Source organism: Thunnus albacares, chromosome 15 (genome assembly GCF_914725855.1).
Source record: "Thunnus albacares chromosome 15, fThuAlb1.1, whole genome shotgun sequence".
Taxonomy (NCBI): domain Eukaryota; kingdom Metazoa; phylum Chordata; class Actinopteri; order Scombriformes; family Scombridae; genus Thunnus; species Thunnus albacares.
This window is the reverse complement of record NC_058120.1, coordinates 17,114,506-17,137,452: the sequence shown is the minus strand read 5'-3', so window position 1 is coordinate 17,137,452 and position 22,947 is coordinate 17,114,506. Positions and strand designations below refer to the sequence as shown.

General features: G+C 43.2%; 2 protein-coding genes across 6 annotated transcripts in view; both read left to right on the top strand.

Annotated features, from left to right (window-relative positions):
• Positions 1-10,190, top strand: part of pacrg (PARK2 co-regulated) — a 146,518-nt gene extending 136,328 nt beyond the window's left edge. The window contains exon 5 of the mRNA XM_044375429.1: positions 9,103-10,190. Coding sequence (XP_044231364.1) covers positions 9,103-9,263 — 161 coding nt within the window. The 3' untranslated portion in view covers positions 9,264-10,190. The remainder of the gene's footprint in view (positions 1-9,102) is intronic.
• A 10,471-nt stretch (positions 10,191-20,661) lies between these two features.
• qkia (QKI, KH domain containing, RNA binding a) overlaps positions 20,662-22,947 on the top strand; it is an 84,359-nt gene continuing 82,073 nt past the window's right edge. For all 5 annotated transcript variants that reach the window (XM_044373992.1, XM_044373995.1, XM_044373993.1 and 2 more), the window contains exon 1: positions 20,662-21,128. In XM_044373992.1, coding sequence (XP_044229927.1) covers positions 20,984-21,128 — 145 coding nt within the window. In that variant the 5' untranslated portion in view covers positions 20,662-20,983. The remainder of the gene's footprint in view (positions 21,129-22,947) is intronic.

Sequence of the window (22,947 nt, the reverse complement as noted above, 5' to 3'; positions counted from 1 at the left end):
GAAAGTAGCCTTAGCAAGGTGCCAGTAACCTCCACGTATGGACACCTGCTACCAGAGCAAAGGTACACCAACCAAGCTGTTTCCTATGAATATTAATTCATTCACCATTAGCTCCTGTTACTGTAGGTCGCAAACCACCCAGAATAGGAATAAAAATATTCCCTGCTTTTTTTAATTATTTGTGACAGCCATTAATTTGACATCTTTATGTTCTCAGATCTGAGAAAAGAATGGTGTTGTGTCTGATAACTTTGAGGGTCTGATAAATGGATTGAAGGGTGAAAAAAAAAACATCATTGGGTATTGGATTCCTGTCAAACATGTTACATATTATAAGAGTCGTTCTGCTGTCAGCTCTGAGTAAACATTCATTTGCTTTATATGACAGGAGACATCATGAGAGGACTGTGCTGTTGGGGAGGGTATTGTAATACCCTACAGTAATGTAAACTGTGGGACATGTCACGTGCTAGGTGTTGATTAAATATGTATGAAGTGATACATTTGTACAGGTTTTTACCCTGGGGCCGCATTTTAAGTGACAGAACTGAATAGTTGTTTTTTTGTATTTTGTGATGATGATAAGAGTTCTTCCATGATCTGTATGAATAAAGCAAAAAAAAAAGCTTTTTTACTAAATATGAAACACAGCATGTCCACTAAAATGTTTGCCAACTTCTTGCATTGAGGGGAAGGTAATTCCCTGCAATATGTTAATAATAATAATCTGCTCCCATTTCACATGGCATCAGACTCTATCACAGTGTGCTTCTAGATCTTTGTGTATATATGTTACGTGCCTATGCTTGTATTAGTGGGCCTTTGCATTTCAAAGCGCAGTGTTTGTTTGGTTTGTGTCCGGGTGTGCGCACAGCACACCGCAGTGGCCTTTAGCGCCTGTCCCTGGTGCAGATCGATTTTGTGCCTAGCCAGCAGCCCACTGCTAACCTTGAGGTAAGCTGGCGTAATGAGATCGCATCTGACGGCATTGACTCACACCTGACAGCACTGACACTGCTTCCAGCCAGGGAGAGACATGGACAGGCAGAGTGGGAAAGGCGAGGTCCTCTGTGGCGTGGTGTGCTGTACTGTTAAAAGCTTTGGTTTGTTTTCTTTTAATTTCACCTTTTTGGGGGGTCTACATGTCTAAATGAGTGACAAAATAACAAAGAACACTTTTTTTTAAATCATATCAGTATTTAATCTTGCATTTAACTTGCAAGTGACAGAACCAGTGTGTATTTTGCACCACTGCAGTCATCTCCATGATTTTGTCTTTTGTTAACCCACAACCCCACACTTATCTAAAACCTGCCTTGGAAGAAAATAGTATGTTGGGCATGTTTTTTTCATTCAAAATTATGTATTTCTGGTTGAATCTCCATCTTTTCCAGCTGCAGCTTCTTGGTGTGCAGCGCAGTCAAATGCAGTGTGCAGACTTTGCCGGTGGACTGTGGTCCAGGCTGAGTGGTGCTGGGTTATGCACGGCCATAGCTGTGATAAGACTGACTTTGTATTTTCTGGCCTGGATGAAAGTAGGCCTCTGGGATCATTTATCACTAACAGCAACACACACATACTGTGCACCCTGAAAAATGTAGAATCTAATTTGAAAATAATTAAAACTTGCTGCTCATCCATGCCATCAGTGTGATATACTTGCAAACACAACATGACTCTTTCCCTCAGACCAGTGACAAGCATACTGAAACTGATTCGCAGATGCATGTATCAGACTGCAATTGGATGAGATGGGAGTGGGATAACCATTATCTGAATGGTGGTAATTGAAACAATAATGGACATGGTAACAGCTTGGAAAATAGCATTGATCCATCATCTAAGATGAGCCCTCTTTGTGCATTAATACCATGACTAAATGGTGCAAACTGATATTGCTCTCAGTCATGGCTAGGTCTTGTTGGCTAATTGAAAAAGAAATGAGCAAGAGGACGGTTTTGTGAGGTGTGGAAGACTGATTCTCCCACCTTGCCTCAGCAGGGCTTTGAATCCCTTCTACAGCCTGGGATTTCTAAGGGAAGATTAGCCAAAGACACGGCACGATTTTGGCGGAAGTGTGGAATTGGAATTCAATTCCTGTATACCTATGTACAGATGTAGACTAGTAAGCCAGTGGGAGCGGGATCGATAGGAATCTAACGGCTTTAGCTCCTGTGCAGCTCAGGAGCATCCTCAGCAGGTCTTTGTCTCAACTTTGTCTACACATTCCTCCAGTCTTACTTTCTGCTCTGAAATCTGACCTTGACACATTTTCCTCCACCTGGCATACTGCTTTGCCGTCCAACTTTCACTGGGTTGAAATGGCACTGAGTTGCGGCTAGCCTATAGACTGAACACTGCTGGGCTGGATGAACACATGGAAAATGAGATCACTGACCTACAGCAAAGGTTAGACTTCAGTAAGCATGAGCAGTCGGATGATGGCTGGTGTAGGGGTTGGGGGTTTAATAAACTACTGCTGACCATAAGCCTATTGTTTTACTTCTCTGCTCGCAACCTCATGTGGATATGCATGCATGTGTGTGTGTGTGTGTGTGTGTGTGTGTGTGGCTGAAGCTGCAGCCTTCATTGTGGCTAGCTGTGTTAAGCTGAAATGCTGTTATTGATTAAACACAAAGGTTGAGATGGAAAAGCAACAGAGTGGGTATGGGCCCAGCTCCAGGTGTATGTGTGTGTGTGTGTGTGTGTGTGTGTGCGTGTGTGTGTGCGTGCGTGCGCGATTGTGTATGTGAGCCACAGCTGTGCTGTCCGTCAGCCTCTGGCTTATCCATTAGGGGAAAAGGGGGCTGGAGACTTTGGCAGAGGGACATGGCGAGGACGAGGTGGAAAGAAACAAAGGAATTGTACTGTGCTTAAGTGTCATTTTGAAGTACTTTAAGTATTTGCATCTTTTTTAGACTTAATGCTTTTATTTTATGACATTTCATTAAAGGTAGAACTAAAAACATCTGTACCATTTACAACATTAAATCATGTTTTTTTGCATCATGGATAATGGAACACTGAAATGTACTAATAGTATGAATGACTGCACTTTTGGCTTTGCACATTTTTTTGATTTTTTTTTTTTTTAACTCGAGGCTGAATAAAAGATTAGGATACTTCTTTCTCTAAACTTAGTCCATGTGCAGCTGTCCCTCTCTCTTTTTCCACACACTCTTTCTGCCCTTGTGACGTTATTATACAAGCACACTTATACTCTTTTCACGTGTGTGTGCGACTCCACGTGTACGTGTCTGTACGTATACACAGAATACCCTCAAAAATATAATTACTTCAGTATGCACATACACACTGTTAGGATACTCTCTCGCTCTGTCTACAACCTTTCTTTCACAGACACCTGTGGTTAGGCACACACACAAACACACACTCTCTCTCTCTCTCTCTCTCTCTCTCTCTCTCTCTCTTTCTCTCTCTCTCTCTCACACACACACACAAACACACACATACACACACCTGGTCTCTCTCACCTCTCTGCCGGAGTGTGAGTCTCTTTATGAGAGGCCTGCCTGGTGCCCAACTGTGAGGCCCTTTTAATTAGAGCCCTGCTGTTAAGCACAGACCTCCTCCAGTGGTCCCCACCACCTCCTCACACCTGTCACACATGCAGCACCACTCCGCTCCTCTCCCTCTCCTTGTCCTCATGGCCTGACTTACACATAGTATCCACATATATCCGCTGTATTTGCTGTACATTTGGTCGGAATGTACAGAACCAGTCAAAGGTTTGAACACACTTTCACATTCCCATGAATGGGAAAGTATGTCCAAACGTTTGACTGGTACTGTAACTCATATCTTCAATCTCAAGTATGTGGCCAAGGGATCACTTGTGGTCACATTCGCCCCCTAGTTCAAGTTGATTTAGAGAAACTACAGCCACTGTTAAAAATAGAGACATTTTGAGAAAATTCCACACAAAAAGTCTAAATGAGAGAAAACATGGCCTGCAGGGTTTCTGCTTGTTTCTTCCTGTAGTTTCTTTTTATTTTTGCATTTAAGCCTGAATAAAAAAAAATCGAATCATGAGGGAAAACATTTGAGAACCATGCTTCTATTACCTCAGCAGACACAGAAGAAAAAGCATCTACATAGACTTTTATGATAAAGAATAATGTTAATAATAACTTAAATAGCGCTTCTTTCACAGGACAAGAAACAAGAAAAAAAACAGAATTCACCAAAGGGCTCATAAATAAATGAAAGCAATCAGGATCCGTCTGGCAATATGTGCGTCTACTATCAGTGGAAACATGATAAATATAAACCTGGTTATGCTAGACTTAGAGCTAGTTTGTGTAACTTAGGTTTATGACTGAAACTAACAATTATTTTCATTATTGGTTAATCTGTCAAAAAAGAAGAAAAAAAGAAAATACAAGAAAAATGTATTCCCCACACTAAACTGCCAGTTCAATATAGTAACCAATGCACAGCAGTTGTTACGTTATCGGTCAAATAAAGCACACAGCAGCGGCAAGCTTGTTCGGAAACCCAACTGTTGCTTCACATGTTATTGTTTGACTAGGGGGTTTCCTTGTCTGACTCCTCTGTTTGTCACTTTCTTTGCTGACTTCCTGCCGATCATACTCTTTTCTTCTTACTTGTATTGCTCCAGTCAATGGGGGCTGTTGCATTCCCTCCAACATATTTGTTGCAGTTGCTTTGCTTCTTGTTATTTTTATGTCTTATGATGGCTGACAAACAAAGTGATGCACTAACTCCACCCCCCACTGTTATGAAGGGTGTGCTTGGTGTCTTTGCTTTTTCCCTCTGAACCTTTGTTTACACCTTGCTGCTCGGGATCACAAATATGACGGTTCTTCCCTTCCCGACCACTTTAGAAAAATAGGCGGCAGCGTCCAAAACAGATGTTGGGGTGGGTGTAGTAAATCACTTTGTTTCATAGGAATCAAGCTTGTTTTTTATGAGACTTTTTGTACATTTAAAAGTAACATAGTTTTGCTTTAAAGATGATTTTTACATATTTCCCAATGATTTACAAGGGGAAATAGGGGGATTGCATCATAAACATGTGATAAAAATATGATAATGCAAAGGATAATGTATATTCCATATGCCCTGAAAAAACTCAGGATAGGGAGGTTTATCTCTGTTATAAGAAAGAATGACAACACATGCGCTCATAAAACCCTCAGCTGTGCAGCCACGATCAACTGCACAAAATATTCCTGGAACTCGGGTTAGTCCATCACACTCATAACCTACATTCCTCCATTTCCCTTTTCAAGCAAGGCCAAACCCCTTGAAAAAACGACCAGGTTTCTCGCATGCATTGATTCTGTTCTGCATCTGGCTGCTATGATCAAAGAGCTATTGTGTTGGGGGGCCTCTTCTGTAAGCTGCTTTCATAAGGAACTTCCACAATCAGGACTAAGTTGATTAGAAACAATGGCAGGTTGGTTGATATTATGTTGAAACAGCCCTGGAATTTCAAGCTAAACTTGCAAAAGCCGCTGCGGTGTGTGTGTCACAGGAGCGCGCCAGGCATAGCACATGAGAGGGGATTATAACAACACAACATACCAACAATGCAAGCTAAGTTCAATAACAGTAAATCTTTAAGGAAGTCTAATAATCATAAATTAGACCCAATTTGTCTACAGTACATAGACCCTCAAAATTTATATATTTGGAAGCAGTTAGGAGGAAACCACAAGCTCTGCCTGCATCTGTGACTGCTTGTCTTCAGCTTGATGTGAGAAGACAGGTTGTTTAGGACCGTGGGGAATGAGGGATGGAGAAAGAGCAGGGCGGAGGAGGAGGAGAAGGAGGAGGAAGGCTGCAGCTGTTGTTGTGTGTAGAGTTGGTCTGGTGGAGTTTGGCAGAGATCACCACAGAGCCCAAGAGAGAGAGAGAGATACAACCCCTCGTGTCTTACTATAAACGAGTACTCCACAGATTTAGCATTGCACTCCCAAAACATTGTCAGACTTATAATGGAGGTTTTTTACCCACAGCACAACTCTACCACAGACGGTTCAGTCTGCGTTTCTGGTGTGTTATGCTATTAGTGGCTAATGTAGCATTGAGCCTCTGGAGCAGGCTACAGAGGTCTCACTTATTCCTAACTTCCACACCCACAGGTTTTTTTTTTTCATTTTCAAAGTTGTAGTCCTCAGCCCCCACCGACGATGACCCAAATGACATCACTTGAGGCAATTTATCAGACTTTGTGCAGCTCCCTCTGGAGCCACAAAAAGATAGATAGATAGATAGATAGATAGATAGATAGATAGATAGATAGATAGATAGATAGATAGATTGATGCTTTCCTTTTATCTCCCTTATCTTTCACCTATTCCTTCTCTCCTCCACACTTCTGTTGTCTGTGTGCTAAAGACCTTTCCAATCCCAGGGATTTTATCATGAAAGGCAGACACAAAGCACCTTTTTCTGTGCCACCTTCCCTTTCTTCCTCCACCTTCTGTGTAGCAAATGTCGCTGCGCCAAGAATCCTCCCCTGCCTGTGCCTTCATCGACCCTACCCCTTCCTCAGAGGAACAGACAGCCAACTCCTGCTAGGGCTTCCTTCTGTTCACAGAGCGGGAGTTTTTATTATGATTGTTTTTAAAGATTTTTTTTTTCCCTCTCTACACAGAGGATATTGCCGAAAGCAGAGAGAGAGAGAGAGAGAGAGAGAGAGAGAGAGAGGAGAAAAAAAGACAGGGAGGGGAGAGAAGAAGAAGAAGAAGAAGAAGAAGAAGAAGAAGAAGAGCAAGAGAGAGAAGTTATATTGCTGAAGGACATTTGCAGAGGCAGCTTTTAACACCCTCACCCCTCCCCTCCTTCCTTTCTCTCCATCCCTCCTTAAACACACTTCTCTCTTTTCTGCTCTTTAAATATTGAGAATCCTTGCGTATTCCTCTGGCCTCTTCCTTTTGATGCTAACAGCTCAGCGATAGAAATGCAGTTGGAAAGGGCTGAAACGCTCAGTATAGCAACAGCAACAATTCCCCCCTTGCAGGACCTCCTTGCTCCCCCCTCCAGGCCCCAGTAAACGGGTCTGAGCTGAGTCTGAAGGCCAAGCTCTCCCTCTGGGCTGGCTTTGGCTGCTCATTTCCACACTAACAGGGGGTGGCTCTACATGGGCTTGGCTTTTTTAACCCGCACTAAAAATGCATGCACGCACAGTAACACACATACAACACGCAGCTGAAACAGACCGTACGTAAGTGACCCGGCTGACTCCGGTCACTTTATTCTTTACTTTTCACCACTCTCCCGCCCAGCCAGCTACACACATCACAGTATACTGTCGTCCTCATTCTTCACTGATTGCTTTGCCTTCCACTTTTTTTTGCCTTTATTGCTCGGATGCCTGCATTTTAGATGCCATTTAAGATTTTTCTAACTACTAGGGTCCAGATGCCTGTGTTGTGGGTAGCTCCAGAATAAAACACAGTTTAAGTTTAGATATGAACAGCTTTTCTTTAAGGCTGCATTCCTAAGCTTATTGTATGCATTTTTTTCTTTCTGTTGTAGTGCGTCCGGGCTGACTGACGGTCAGAGCATGGCTGGTGAATTCTTCCCCGTCACTTTCATGTAAAACAGGAGAGCGGATCCTGAGCGGAAAGCAAGTGCAGTAGACTGAGATCATAGACGTGTTACTGCTTAACAGCCCGCTTTATGGGACTGGCTCTCTTTGTGTTTTAATGAGGAGGCCATGGATGGGTGGAAAGGCGAAGAGAGAGAGAGAGAGAGAGAGGGAGAGAGGAGGAAGGTTGAGTCTGTCAGGGAAGATGAGAGATTAGAAAAGATTGAGAGAGAATAAAGGACAGAGTGTTAGAAAGAAGTGGGAGAGACGTTTAATGTCCCCCCCTCTCCCCAGGTCTTAATTAGGAGTGAGAGAAGGGGCTGAGGGGTCTGCCTTAAAGTCCTGCTGTTAATTTTCTCTTCTCTTCTCTTCTCTTCTCTTCTCTTCTCTTCTCTTCTCTTCTCTTCTCTTCTCTTCTCTTCTCTTCTCTTCTCTTCTCTTCTCTTCTCTTCTCTTCTCACTCACATAACAAATGAATCAAATAAATCCACAGTTTCTTTCTGGGATATTTTAGTTCAACAGGACATCTCCTGCAAAAAAAACAAACTTTGTGTGTGTGTGTGTGTGTGTGTGTGTGTGTGTGTATGTGTGTGTGTGTGTGCCTCATCTCTCTCTATATTTACCTGCCTCTGAAAACTGTTTTGAGCCCCCAGTGCAGTGGCAAGAGATTGGCAGTTTGCTGTGCCCTGATAAAGTCACGAACTGTGTGCGTGTGTGTGTGTGTGTGTTAAAGTGTGTTAAAGTGTGCCTGCTGGTGAAAAGGAGGAAGGAGTGGAGGCTGGACACCTCAGGAATGTTTTTTCGATAACAAGTTCCCCGAGCACTAGAGTTCTGTTGTACAATTTTGTGTGTTTTATTGCACTCTGTGTGTGTGTGTAAGTGTGTGTGTGTGTGTGTCTTGGGGAGGAGATTTCTGCTGCTTTCTTGTTGTATCATGATTGGCCACAAGTGTATTATGTTCTCTCTTTGCCATTTACCACATATACACACCAGGGAAATGCAAAAAAAACCCCCCAAAAAAACAACTCACACACACAACAGGCTCTTTTCTTTGATCGTGTTGAATTTGTTCTCAGATTTTTATTTTAGAGCATCATACATCAACATCACACACATCCCTACCTGTGGAGCACGACTCCAGGTAATCGCTCGTGCCTCTGCGACAGCAAAGCCGTTGCTAGCTTGCGTGTCCTTTACGCTGCTCTGCTCTCCGCAGGCTGCCTCATTAAACTTTCAGCCAAACAGTTAAAAACTCTTCTGCCGTCGAGTCCCAACTGGTCACAGCATAAGAGGAGTAAATTAAATTCAGTCTGTCCATTGGGTTTGAAGTCAGATGGAAGGATGGCATTAGCCGACTCAGTCTGCAGCAAAACAGCGCGGCGTGGCCACAGGTGGTGCTTTGTGAGCCCTGACATCAACCTCAAAGCCTGCAGCCACCCAGACTGAGCTGAAATACAACTCATTTTTGTGTTTGTTTTTTCACATTCTGTCTGTCTCTCTCTCTATCACTTTGTCCTCAGTTAACTCTGGAGATGGCATCGACTACAGCCAGCAGAAGAGAGAGAACGTCGGTGACCTGATCCAGGAGACTCTGGAGGTGTTTGAGCGCTACGGAGGGGAGGACGCCTTCATAAACATCAAATACATGGTGCCCACCTATGAGTCCTGCATGATCAGCTGAGGAGGGGGGGGCGCTGTCACCTCCAACGTAGCGCAGACTTTTGACTTCAACCTTTTTATCAGTCACTTCTTATCTACCCTCCGACCCCCCTTCTTAAACCCATATCCTTCTCTTATCTGTGTCTTTATCCTTATTCTCCCCTACTCCCCATCTCCTCTCACTCAATTTGTCCTCTTTTTGTTTCTGAACCATCCGTTACCCCTCCAAGAGTCAGCACTCATTTCCACTCCGCTCTGCCACCCTATCTTTTTTAAACCCCCATTAAATTCATAAATGCAAGTCATGAAGTATTTTCTCTCTGTATCTGTGTTTTTATCACCATAGTTTGTTATTGTCAACCCAGACTTGACAGAATAAATTTCCTCTCATGTACGTTTGATATGTTTTCCATGTTTTGTTGATTTTTTTATAAATATGATTTATTTAGCTAGCTGGTAACGAATCCTTCATGCATGATGACTTTTATTTCAAACAGATATGCATTTGATCAAAAACATGACACCCACTCTTACAAAATGTATGAAAGCACAAAATTGCCCTTTTTAAAAAGGCTGTTTGAGATGCAAAGTTGATTCCCTATCGATTCATCAAAATCACATATCTGATCCTCTGACTTTTAAGTGATACTTCACCCGAAATCTGTCTTTTGACTATCAAACGCTCACCCCTATAGGCTTGATCGGTGACTTCACAGAGAACAGCAACTACGGTCAACTTGAAACCACCACTTCAAACCACTCCTGCAGCATTTTTCTCTAGTTTTTACAGCCACCTTTCAAACCTGCAGGGTGTGAACAGACAGAGTGTCACTTAGATCATATATAATGTTTTGGAATAGAAATATACTGTGTATGTGCTGAAGCAGTAAACATCTGAAAGCTTTTACCTTTTCAGTGCGAAGCTTTTAATTAAAAAGGTGCTAATGCAGTTTGAGATTGAATGTGATTTCAGTGATTGAGTTTTGCAGTCTAAGTCCTGTTGTACATCTGCGCTGTGTTCTGTAGTGTTTTACAATTGCTTCTGTTCAAAACTATGGTATGGTGCTGTGCTGTTTTGTATTGTATCGTACCACTGTACCCATTCTGTCACAAAACCCAGCTGGAGACTGAGCCTGTCTAAACACGCAGGCAAAGATGCATAGGAATGACGGCCGACAGCATTCCTCCAGACAAATACGCATTCATACGTACACACGTTTGGTTAACATCCTTTGAACTCAACTACCCCACAGTGATCTCAGTGAATACTTGGAGTGCATGTGGGCTTATTTGTGAGGGTTTGTGCATGACAGCATACGTGCGTTCTTTGTTTATCAAGACCGATCGGTAACTCGGCAGGCGTTTTTTAACCAACTTTGTTTTCTCACACTGTGCAGATTGAAGGTGCTCTCTCTCCCTCTATTCTCTGCTGCATTAAAGTCACAGTGGAAACTTCTTCTCAGACACAATGGAAGCTTTAGCAAACGTACTTCCCAACGCACACACACACACACACACACACACACATATACACACTTGTGCATATACATATACAACCCTGCGACCCACAGGGGAAACATAGCGTAATTGATTTCTGACACTCACAAGGACACTCGCGCTGTCTCTTATTGTAAGTCATGTCTCCAGCAAATGCAACTTTACAAGCCTGCGGAGGAATCTATTCTCAACCAGAAGACAGGTTCATAATGCTCATATTTCACCCTCAGCACATCCTGAAAAGAATGTTACTGAATAGGTGTTCCACACGGCTGAACTCAGTCGAGCTGCTCTCTGCCTGCTGCTTGATCTGTGCAGTGAAAGACGAAAAGGAGTGCAGAGCAGCCCCCTTTCAACACAAAACACATATTTCACCTTAATAACTGCCACTGCGTAACACAACAGATACAGCAGCGGCACAGGCACAAAAACTGCTTTTTAAAATGTACAATGGTACAATTTCACCTCTCTTCTCAATTGATGAGTGGATCGAACTCTGAATAGCCTGCGGTTCTGTCGAACTGTATCAGTGACGCCCCGCTGTCCCGCATCACCTGTCCAATTTTACTGAGCCACAGGCTAGCAGCTGGCCAGCAAAGGCAGGAGAGCTTAGAGATAGAGAGAGCAACTAGAAAAAAAAAGGACAAAGTGAAACATGGTGAGCATTTTTGTTAAGGGTTTTAGAACAGAACAAATGTTACTAACAGCCCTCCATCTGTAGCCCTTTGCTTCAAGCTAGCATATAATGTCATATAAGCCATAATAAACAGAAACTGCCTGGAGTTTACTTCACTTCTTTGCTCTTAAAGGGCCAGGTAATCGGATTGTTTTGGCTCACATCACAGGCACTAATGGCCATTAAATGCTAAATGGTGTCCGTTTCGACCTCTTCAGGAACCCACTGAAGCTCATTAAGAAAGGTGACAGTCTGGAAAGGAGCATTGGAGAATATGGTCTCCTGCATCAAGAGCCACACAGAAACACACATGCACAGGCCTAAGCACACATGTCTGCAAACAGACAGACACACACAATAATGGCAAACAACACCTAACAAAAACATCAAGATGTAATTGCTCATGCAAGTAATAGAGTAAATTGTGAAATGAACAGGAATGGAGGCAGCCAATGAGGTTATTTGGCCTATGAAAGGCATCAACGCATGACTGGTCCAGACCTACAGGCTGGAAAGACCAAGCATGACTTTACTTGAATTTCCCCCTTATCTCACCCTGTTTTTGGACATGAAAACAAAAGCCTCAAAAACGAATTTAGCATAGAGAAGAAATTGCCCTGATCATAATATTCTGACCCTTTTCGCTTTAGTCATAATGAGCAATTGATCATTTTCTGACTGCGGGTGTACCAACATACACAAGGAAATAAATTGCTTCCCATTCAGTGCATTTCCTCCAGTCATAGAGCGCAGGTTATAACACCATGCTCTACTTCCCTGCAGCAGATAATATCTGTTGCAGATAAAGCCACATTATTATTTTCAGTTGAGAGGATTTCCGAGTTTTTTTTATTCCTTGTCTATTGTGAAAGATCTGCCTGATGGCATGTGGGGGCGATGGTATTGATCTAGCATGTTATTCAGCCATTTTGCAACATCTCTTTGCTTGTTCCTTTTTTTATTTTTTATTTTCCTCAGACAGATAGGTATTGAAAAGAAATTCTGGCTTGAAAAAAAAAATGCTCCAAGTTCAAGGTAGTTCAAGAACTTGTTGATCCTGTTTCCTGTGATGTTTCAATGTGTCTTTGTGTGCGTACTCCAACACTCACTGCTAACTGGCTTTGGGGGAAAAAACACGTTCTGTATCACATGGTCACTGCGAATGTTTTCCAAGTGCTTCCAATGTGGTGCGTTCAGAGTGTTGCGACCTCAACGTTAACCACTGTAGCATTCCTGCACACTTATTAGTCCTTACAGAGGTGAAATAGCATTCTCTAATCCATAACCTGGCCTAATCCTCACTCTCCATTGCAACTGGACTCCGGGGGTCAACCCTAGACGATGTGGAGGCCGCGGGCACTCGCTCAGCTCCAGGGTTATTATTAGCCTAGCTAGCTCAGCCCCTACAACAGCTGCCACTGCCCTGCAGCCAGCAATAACTCCCACTGAGGAACACATGCAAGCCATTTCACTGATGGAAACGCTAAGAATTGCACCGACATGGGATGATTTATACACAGAATTCATACAACCACACAGATCAACACAGTCATAGACAAGTGTTTACATGTGTGTCTGGCTTGCACGCCACCAGCTACTCCAGCCTTCAGGTTGAGCTCTTATCTCCGAATGAACGGTGCCTCTCTGAAAGCTGGCTCCACAAGTTTGTCCTTGTGCATCTCCGTCTCACCACATCACAGTGGTGGCAGGCCAACAAAGGCTTTTGTGCTGCAGTGAGCTGTGCAACAAAAGCTACACAAACACGCCGATAGCGTTCTGTTGACGGAGGGGAAAAATGAGATTGAGAAAAAGTGGAGAAAAGGCTCAGACTGAGGAAGAAAGAAAAAGACAATTATGGAGGAGGGAAGGCAGTGTGAAAATATTTGTGGTGTGTGTTCAAGTGAGAGAGCATGTTGAGTAAAGAGGAAGACGGGGGAAATACGTCGCGCGCAAGTTTGGAGACAGACGGGCAAACTGAGATGAATCCACCACGGAGAGAAATGAAGGGAAGGAGAGACTGTGTGGGCCGCGTCAAGAGGGATGGATGGAGGGAAGTGGGATGTTGTGTCACCTGGTAGAGAGAGCTGTCTAGCCAGACCTGAGATTTAGGAGCAGTCAGCTGCAGAGAGGAATAAGAGACCAAAGAAGGAGGAGGAGGAGGAGGAGGAGGTGGAGGGGATCTACAAACGCCACCACTTGTTTATCTGTTTTTCTTCAGAAAAACAGAAGAGAATTGAGGCGACAACTGGCACTTAACGACATCACCATGCTCCCTTATCTGAACAAACAAGCTGAAAGTGAATGCCCCGCTTTTGTGTATACGACGTCTCCCCATGTTGAAAATCAAATAATTCATCCATGTGGGTCACACTTAATATGATCAAAGTTTGTCGTGACGTAACCCCTGTGTACAGTGGAGGATTTATTAAGCATTCAGGAAGTCTTCTGTCAGCATCAGTCTTCCCCTTTATCACTTCCTTCCCTTTTTTCTCATGTCCCTTCTTCTGCTGTGCAGTCTCTCTTATTCCGGTGTTATCGTCTCAAAAGGCAGATTGTTAGGACCGGCAATGAGGGGATTGTGCCTGTGCAACAGAAATAAATGTCCCCCTGGGATTGATTCAGCTTGTTCACGTCTGCCTGGTGGAGTCCACACTCATCCAAGGGAGCTACTGAGCATGTGCAAGACAGGACAGCACAATGGAGATTTATCTATCTGCCTCTCCATATGCCAGGTGTCTGATACTCAGGCTTAATTCAAGAGTGGAGGAACAATGTAAACACTTCTGAAAGAAGAGCTAATATTCTGTTTACCTCTGTGAAGTCCTCTGAAACACTACCCTTAAATATGAAAAAAAAAGTCTGCTAAACTCTCACATCCAGAATTAATTTAGTTTTGTGAACAGCTCTTTTATCTGCAACTATGCTGTACTTTGTGTGTGTGTGTGTGTGTGTGTGTGTGTATGTGTTTAGATCTCAGTAGACATGTTCATCTAGAGCTGAGGTTTAACTTTTTCTGTATATCTATTAGAAATCTATTCAAAATAATATTTTTGAATATACTTAACCATAAAATTGTACTGCAAAATTTAAGTCTCTATATGTGGAATGACACATGATGGTACCTGTTACTTTGAAGTGATTTGAATGGCTGTAGTTCCTGTCACTGTTTGTTAAGAGTTTTGATTGGCTGAAGGCCACCCTAATGGTGAAACATGACTGTCTAACCACCACCAGATGTGCTACAAGGGTGTGACCTACATAATATAGCGGTGCCTGTGTCCTGCTATTGTTGTTGATCTTGAAGAAGGTCTTAGGGCTGAAACGTCATGTAAATTAAAAAGAAAGGCATATGGAGCCAGAGTGCACTAACCTGACGCGCTAGATGGTTTGTTACCCAGAACCATCTGCGAAGACGTCCTTGGAAATTGTTTGGAAAAGGGAAGACGCTTTCAAAAAGTACTTGGCAGGTGATTGGATGAATCATCTGTCTATCAACATCTACCATTGGCTTTGCTTCTCGCTGTCATCACACCTAAACCACGCCAGTAGCTGCCAGTAGTTCCCAGGACGCTGATCAGTCCGAACCGCTGGTGGTTCGTACACAAGCACATAACCTGAAGATGGATTCTCGTGTGATCTCATAATCTCACGTGATCTCGCCAATCCAGCTGCCTCACAAGGTAAACAGTGTGCAACATTTTTTTCCTACTCTTATATCCCACAGTAGACCACACTGCAGCATTAATCCTTCTCTGAAGAGATGTGATCAATGAGGATTCTATCTGTCCCTCTCTCCTCTCACTCTCTGTTCTTGTGAGCTCTTCTTCTTCCTCCTCTTCCTCTCCTACAGGTCTTATCACTCACAAACACTCATTTCTTCCCCCCGCTACGGGCTGGCAGGCGTGCACAAACAGGCGAACGAGCAAGTAAACAAATACAAGCATCTTCAGTAGGGGCAGGGATGGATCCACACTGTTAACAATTGGCTGGACTTCTTTAAGCCGTATTGACACTAGTGTGTTCTCCTCAAGGGGCAGAATGAGGAAGGAGGAGCGGGTAAAACTTGTTTTTGCTGTTTATGCTCCGCCTGTTAAAGTGCCCCTCACTGCAAAGTGTGATTTGTGTGTCATTTCCCCCCGTTGATTTTGACGATTAGCAGGTTCGAGGTGGGAGTTTGGAGGTGATGTTTTCCCATCGGAGCCTTCTATCAAAAGTGGCTCCAGCTGTCACCCCATTTCTCCCTCCCGTCTGTGTGACAACAGGCAGGCCAACAGGCATTTCCATCACCAGATTGCCAAACCACTGGAGCATCTAGACTACAACACCCAAGGTGACCTTTAACAAAATAGAGAATGGTGAATAGCGGTGGTGGCGAGAGTGGGTTATTGGAAACGCAGAAGAGCTGGAATGTCGCAGCTTCAGATTGAATTGTGATAGATTTTTTTTCTCACGTCGCCCCACATTATAACACTACACCAGCTGACGCTGTGTACATTCTTTCTCATCCAACTTGGGGTAGATAAAAAAATGAAGCAAGCCCCTCGCTGTTACATTCCCTTCACTTTCATTACTTATCTTCATCCACTTAGTATCCCTTCTTGTCCCTAGATAATTCTACAATCACGTACAGGTTAAAAGCATCTGAAGAAATACGTGTGTAGCTCATGCTCGGGCCAAACTCAACTGGCTAAACTTGAAAACACATCCTTTTGTATCCATTTTGGCCTTCCTTAACCCTGTAATCCAGTCAGCGGGTAGGTGTCAAATATGATGGATAGAGGGCTCCGTGCAACCCACAGTGGACCAGCCCCACACTCACAGCTGTAATGGAACTCAGGACAACATTGATGTTTTGAGTCCTAGAGAATCACTTATAGCCACATCAAGACTGAGTCTACTTCAGACTACCACAGTCGTTTTTAGGTAGTTCGAGTAAAGATTTCCATTCACTCTAAAACGCCTGAACAATAGGAAAACTGCTAAATTTATTTAAGGAAAAAATAATGCCTGACATCTTTGTCCATTTGGACTCTGATTAAGACACTGTCCAGACTGTAGGGTCTAAAAGTTGATTTGTTTGCACTATTAAAGGTCCTGTTTTGGTTGGCAAACAACACAGTCATGCATCACAATCAATATTTGGTAAGAGGCGAGACAGACGCGGCCTCTGCTGAGTGTCAGCCAGTTAAAACTCAGTTCTGCCTCTTCCTGCTCTCCACGATAATCTAAAAATGTGTCTTAGCACAGCTGCACTCACAATTTACTCGTTCTCATCAGGATATGTGTCTGTTTTGTGCTGTCAGACAAGTGAATGAGCATAAAACAGTGATTTGATTTTCTCTGCATGCAAATGCTACTTGTTAACCACTGTGAACAGTGTGCAGCTGCACTGGGACACTGATCAATCGTTTAATTTTATGATGGCAAAGTCATATGACAGAGTAAACATAGATGTAGTTAAACGGCAACACCTGTATCCAGTGATTGGCTGTTGACATTTGCAATGCGTGCTCACAAAGTGGTTTAGAGGCCCTAAACTTTACTGATTTTTACAGATTTAATCTACAACACCAATAAAGTAAAACTACGTGGGAAAGTGGTTGATTTGTAGCCCGTCATCCTAACATGTCCCACCGTCCGCTCTCATTTACATGTCCTTCCTCTTCATCCTTATTGTCTACAATTCTTACCTTGGGTGATTGTAGGGGAAATAAATAATGTTCAGTCACTGACAATAACAAATGCACACACTGTTCAAAACGAGCCCCTCGCAAACAAGTGTGAGTGCAACAGTGCATGAACACATGCACACAAGCATGAATGGGGTATTTGTCATGTCATGCTTATGATACGAGTTGAAATGAATAATAGGCACATTATGTATTTCTCTGTGTAGTCTCTGTGTATGCTGTGGTTGCTAGAAGGACATTTATTTCTGTTGCACTGTGCTCATACCTTCCTCAAAATGTAAATGACCCAGATTCTGCCAGCACTTTTTCCCCCACAGTCCCCAAACTAGTAAGTCAAAAGAAAAAGGGAAAGATGTTGTTCTCGTTTGTATGTTTGCATGTTATCAGAGCCTGTGGGCCTCTGTTCACCTCCTCCAGAGCCACAGCCGTTATCGCAGACAGCCTTGCCTCGACAGAGTCACCAGTTCCCGCTCACTTTCCTGCGGCTGCGGCCCCCGACACAGGCTGCAGCTAGCTACAGGGCCCCTACCGAGGCCCCCATTGTCTCCATCAGCATACTTTCAGTTGAAAACCCAAGGCGCTCTCCAAGCTCATTGTGAGTGAGCTAACAGCCTCTCTTCAAAAGGGGCTAAATGCATGTTCATTAATTATCTGGATCCTTGTTAATTGGATTAATTGTTGAATAGAAACCGTGTTATTAAAAATGACGAAAACACAAGGGCAGGGGGAGCAAAAGGGGGGATTAATATCGTTTCTGTTTACTCCCAGGCTGTCACACACACACACACTCACACACATTTAGGTATGCTCTGCCTGTCTGTCGCTGTGTCTCTCTCTCTCCCTCCAACTCTGTGTTACTATTTCGCACACATATCAAGACACACACAGAAGCCGTATGTGACCCAACTCAGAAGAATGAGCGCTAGGCAAGGTGCAAATTACCATGCGCAACGTTAGAGATAAGAACTAAACCCATTTTCAAAGCTCAGAATAAATGCCAGATCCTTTTTGATGCAAGAAGTCTGTGACTTTTTCCATCGCTTATATATTCAAAGAATAAGGGAGGGAGAAAAAAAAAGAGAAACATAAAGTCAACACCATGAACAATTTAGCTATCTCCAAGTCACATGAAAAATTGGGTTTCTCATTCCGTTTGCCTATCTACTTACTCTTATCCATCAAAATCACTTATCAGTGTTTGACTTCAAGGGATGTTTTATCATCCTGGCTTGAAGATAGCACGCTGATATTGCAGACCATTTGGACGACAGGACTAATATTACATGTCCTGTGTAATTGGTGGTGGTGCAAATGACAAGCCATTATGTGAGAACCTATCTTTTCCTACGGTCACTGCTGGTTAAAATAATGACAATCAAGTGATAAATGCCAAACAGAAAAACCTTCCGGGGGCCAATGGATGTGTTGGCAAGGTACTTTAGATATTAGGCTGTAAAAACCTACTAAGGAAAGTAATTTAAATAATTTCTAATCATTAACGAATAACCACCTCTGAAATATTTCAATTGTCTCACTTGAATCAGGCCTGAGATTCAACTAAAGCTCAGCAATAATTATAGCAATAACATACTGTGGCTATATGTAGATGCTGGCTGAAGGGCAGAGAGGCAGGATCCAGTAAACGTGTTGCACCCGTTGTTAAGGCAACAGTATCTGTCTTCCTGCTTTGATGTGGTGGCTCCTGTCGCCTGCTGCATTCCCAAATGCTGTTATCTGGGCTGGAGGATTGATTGCACATGTATTTTTCAGAGAATATGTATGATTTTGTGCATATATGAAGGTTTACAGCTTGTATGTATGTTGTAAGTTTGTCATTAAACTTTTCCAAAGACATTGTTTGATCAATTTACTGGACTTGCTGCTCTAATTCTAAGAGCTCTGACTTATTGTTCTATCCTATGATACCAACACAGTGGTGACAAACTGAAGCCAGAAGGTCATAGTGCAGCTGTTTGAGTACTCATGCACCTAGCGTGGAGACTATTTTACAAAGACATGAGTGGGTGAGCAGTAAGCGGACAAATTTGTACGAGGGACAAGGTCAGGGCTCAGATTTAGCCGGGGCCCCTCTCAGTCAACAGCTGTTAAAATCAAAACGGACCAGTTGTGGTTTATTTTCACACTAAGCAGGATGTGAGAAACCGGAGGTAGCTGAGTTGTGTATGTCCCATTGATCAGGGATGTTAATCTTCGGAGGATATGTGGAAAGGTCCTCCCAAGGACAGGACAATGAAAAGGCTCTATTGATTACTGGAGGGTTGATCAATCGGTCCCAAGACAGATAACAAGATGTACAAGTCTTGAGTAACAATGGGCATCTTGTAGGATATGGACTGCACACACTTTTTCATAATTCAGCACCCTAAAGTGAAGCATACGCATGAAATCCACAATTGTAGGCTGGTCTTGGGACATGTATTACCACTGTCACACACAAACCCTGTACGTGAGGCGGGACACTGAACACAACCCACATATGACTCTTCAAACCGGATCACTAGTCTAGTCTGTACCAGATTAGCAGACTCATACGTGTCATTGCTAAACCATACAATTACACCAGACCTCATAAAATCAAAATGTCAAATGGGTCTGCAGTGCTTTCAAGTAGTCACTGGAATGTTGTTTTGGTATCAGCAACATGGAAGACAGTGCTGATGATCTCCTGTAACTGTACGGAATTCCTGTATTCTTTCTACTTGAAAAACATGAAGAGGTTCATGCTGTGCAATCATGTTAATGTATCTTTACAATCGAGGAGAGCAGACTCTATGGCTGCAGGGGCTACACATCCCCAATGCTCTTTGAATCGGGTTTCGTCAGACTCTGCTTGTTAATCAGGATGACAAATCAGGAATTAATCAAAACATGTGATCAGAAGTTCCACATATATTATTGTATAGCGAAAAAACTAAATAATAATCGCATTACATGCCCGGTCTAAAACTGAAGCAAATGCAGAAACTTCAAGAATAGATCAAAGTAGGGGACCTCATAGAAATTCCAAAAATCTGAGGTTATATCTTGCATTTTAATTATTTATTTGTTTTATAGCTTTTTTGGGGGGAAGGTGGGTTTCCACTTTTGACTCATAGTTGTACACAAGTATATTTTTTGAGCTTCCCCTGAGTGTTTACCCATGCAAATTAAAGCTGAGGAATGCAGACAAATAACCCAGGTTTAAGCAGTCTCCATTCATACCAGTGGAAAACACAGTGTTGTCGCTCTGTGGTGTTGAAGTCAGGAGCGTGTTAAGTGAGTTAAGGAACTAAAAGACAGTTTAAATCTTGAAAACAATATATTCTGCTTTTAGTGAGGAAAGGGAGAAGTAGTCTGTGTTGACAACACTTCAAGAGCATATTGTGCATTCCTGCGCACTGCACGCCATTGGTCTGAATTCCTGTCAGTCATTCCTCCTAGCGGCCCCGACCCCGCCCTCCTGCCTCGAATCTGAACGTTCATTGGTTGTCCTATTAGTCCCCATGAACGCACCCACTGGCCAATAGCCGGTGAGGAGGACGGACCTTTTCGGGTGGAACAGTCTCTCGCGCCTACAGTGTTGGAATCGAACGTCCCCGAGCGCACACGGCGTAGAGGAGCGTACGGCGCACGAGTCTCTGGAAGGGAGATAACGGTTTCTTTTTTTGCCCCCCTCTCCACTCAAACAACAAGAACAAACCAAACCTGATTTTTTTTAGGGGGGGTTTACAGAGTCTTCTGATCACAAGGAGGAGGGAAAGCGAGGGATTGGAGCCGCAAGTTTTTTTTTTCTTTTTTCGTTTTTTTTTCTCTTCTCCTTTTTCCTAAAAGAGGATTCTGTGTTTTCGCGGTGGTTTGTTCTCCCCTCTCGCCGCAAAGATGATGGTCGGAGAGGTCGAAGTGAAGGAGCGACCGAGGCCGAGTCCCGACTATTTGATGCAATTGTTAAACGAGAAGAAGCTCATGACCAGTTTGCCAAATCTCTGCGGCATCTTCACACACCTTGAGAGGCTTCTCGATGAAGGTAAGTGGCAGTCTGGAGAGGAGAGTGGAGGGGGGGTGTTAAGGGGGGGGGTGGGGGGGCAGCGTGACCACGGCACAGTCCGGTGTCGGTACGGCTTCGCTGGGCGTCCCTGCTGCATTAAACGTTAGCGAGACCCAGACGCACACTAGCATCGGGTACCCCAATATTGCGGACCGTGGCAGGCATATTAACACTTTAAACCTCTGCTGAGCAATAGCTTACATCCAAAGTAAACAAAAAAAAAACATGAACAATTCAGAGTGAGTTTGTTTCCCTCTCCCCCAGAAAAGAGAGATGTTATTTGAGAGTTGTGGCTGACGGAGTTTGTTGCTGCACTCTTGACTTTGTGGCAACAAGAAGGAAAACTTTCTCTCACTCACTTAGAAAAACCACAACCACCTAACACTGTTGACCTGCCCTTTGGAAATCTTCTCCGATTAGTTTAGAAGCATACTTTTGGGTTAATTAAAGACGAGTCTCTTAATTTAATTTTAGACGGGGCCTGATTCCACATGTTCTCCCCAGCAGTTTAGCTTGGGTTAGCCACGTTTTAAGCTAGCGAGCCTGGGTGTCCGCGAACTCTTCAGGAACCTAGAAAGGCAGCTTTAACTTAGCTTCATTTTTTAAAAATAAAGACTCAAAACAGTAAAAAACAGCGTTTCAGGCAAATGACAAGAAGTGTTACAATGGCTGACTTTCGCTTTCCTTGTTTTTGGTTCGAGGGTTGTGTTAGTCGTTGCCCAGCGGCCGAGCTTAAAACCACGGAGGAATGTGTCTGCTTGTTGTCCAAACAATGGCCAGTGAGTTGCTGCTGGGAGGGGGAGTGCACGAAGATTATTTCAACCGTCTAACTTTTTCATTAAAAGGGGCACCGTTTTGTTTTTGCCCGTTTGCCAGGCTACTACAGTATATGTCTTACACCGAGATTGTGTCTCTCTCTCGGTTATATTTCCTTCCTTGCTGCAGCAATCGTCGTGGGGTTTTTTTTGCCAGTGAAGCTTGCCCTACCAAAAAAAAAAACTGCGTCGCCTTTTGTCGGCGGCGCCGTCCAGACGGGATTTGTCTGCCTACGTTTATTTTCTACGCTTTGCCAATGAATGTGGCACCAACAGCGGCGCCGATAAACGCGGCTTATTTGCCGTTTATGTTGATTGTATCAATATCATAAGCTGGTCTAAGCGAGAGCTTGGTCCCATGGTTTATGTAACTGAGCTGGGGACACTAGAGAGCGCCACAGCCCCCTTAGCAGACTGTCCCCATGCTGTCCCCATGACACTGAGGTGAATAAAAGTAATAAGCACTCTGACTACTCAACAGTATAAATCAGTGTTTCCTAACCTGGAGGTCAGGACCCCCACAAGGGGTCGCTGGATTAAACAAAGGGGTCGTCAGATAACAGGACAGGATAGGATACAGAAAAAAACATGTTTTGGACACATAAAATTGTGATTTTTTTTTCTCCCTTTGTCAAGCTTTCTTCTAATTTTCTATTTTTTTTTTATTTCAAGTGGGTTATTGTGTTTTACCTCCACAAACCTCTAAAAGTTATTAAAATAAAATAGAATAAGAGCTCTTTCTAGAGCTGCAAGGTTAGTCAATTGACAGATTAATCAGCAAGTGTTTTGGTGATTGAATAACTGTTTTAGTCTTTTTTTAAGCAAAAATGAAAACAAAGCTGATTTCAGCTTATTAAATGTGATTTATTGCTTTTCTTTGTTGAACGTGATGATAAACTGAATATCTTTGGGTTTTGGGCTGTTAATCAGACAAAACTAGACATTTGAAGATGTAACCTTGGACTGTGGGGAATTTTAACAGA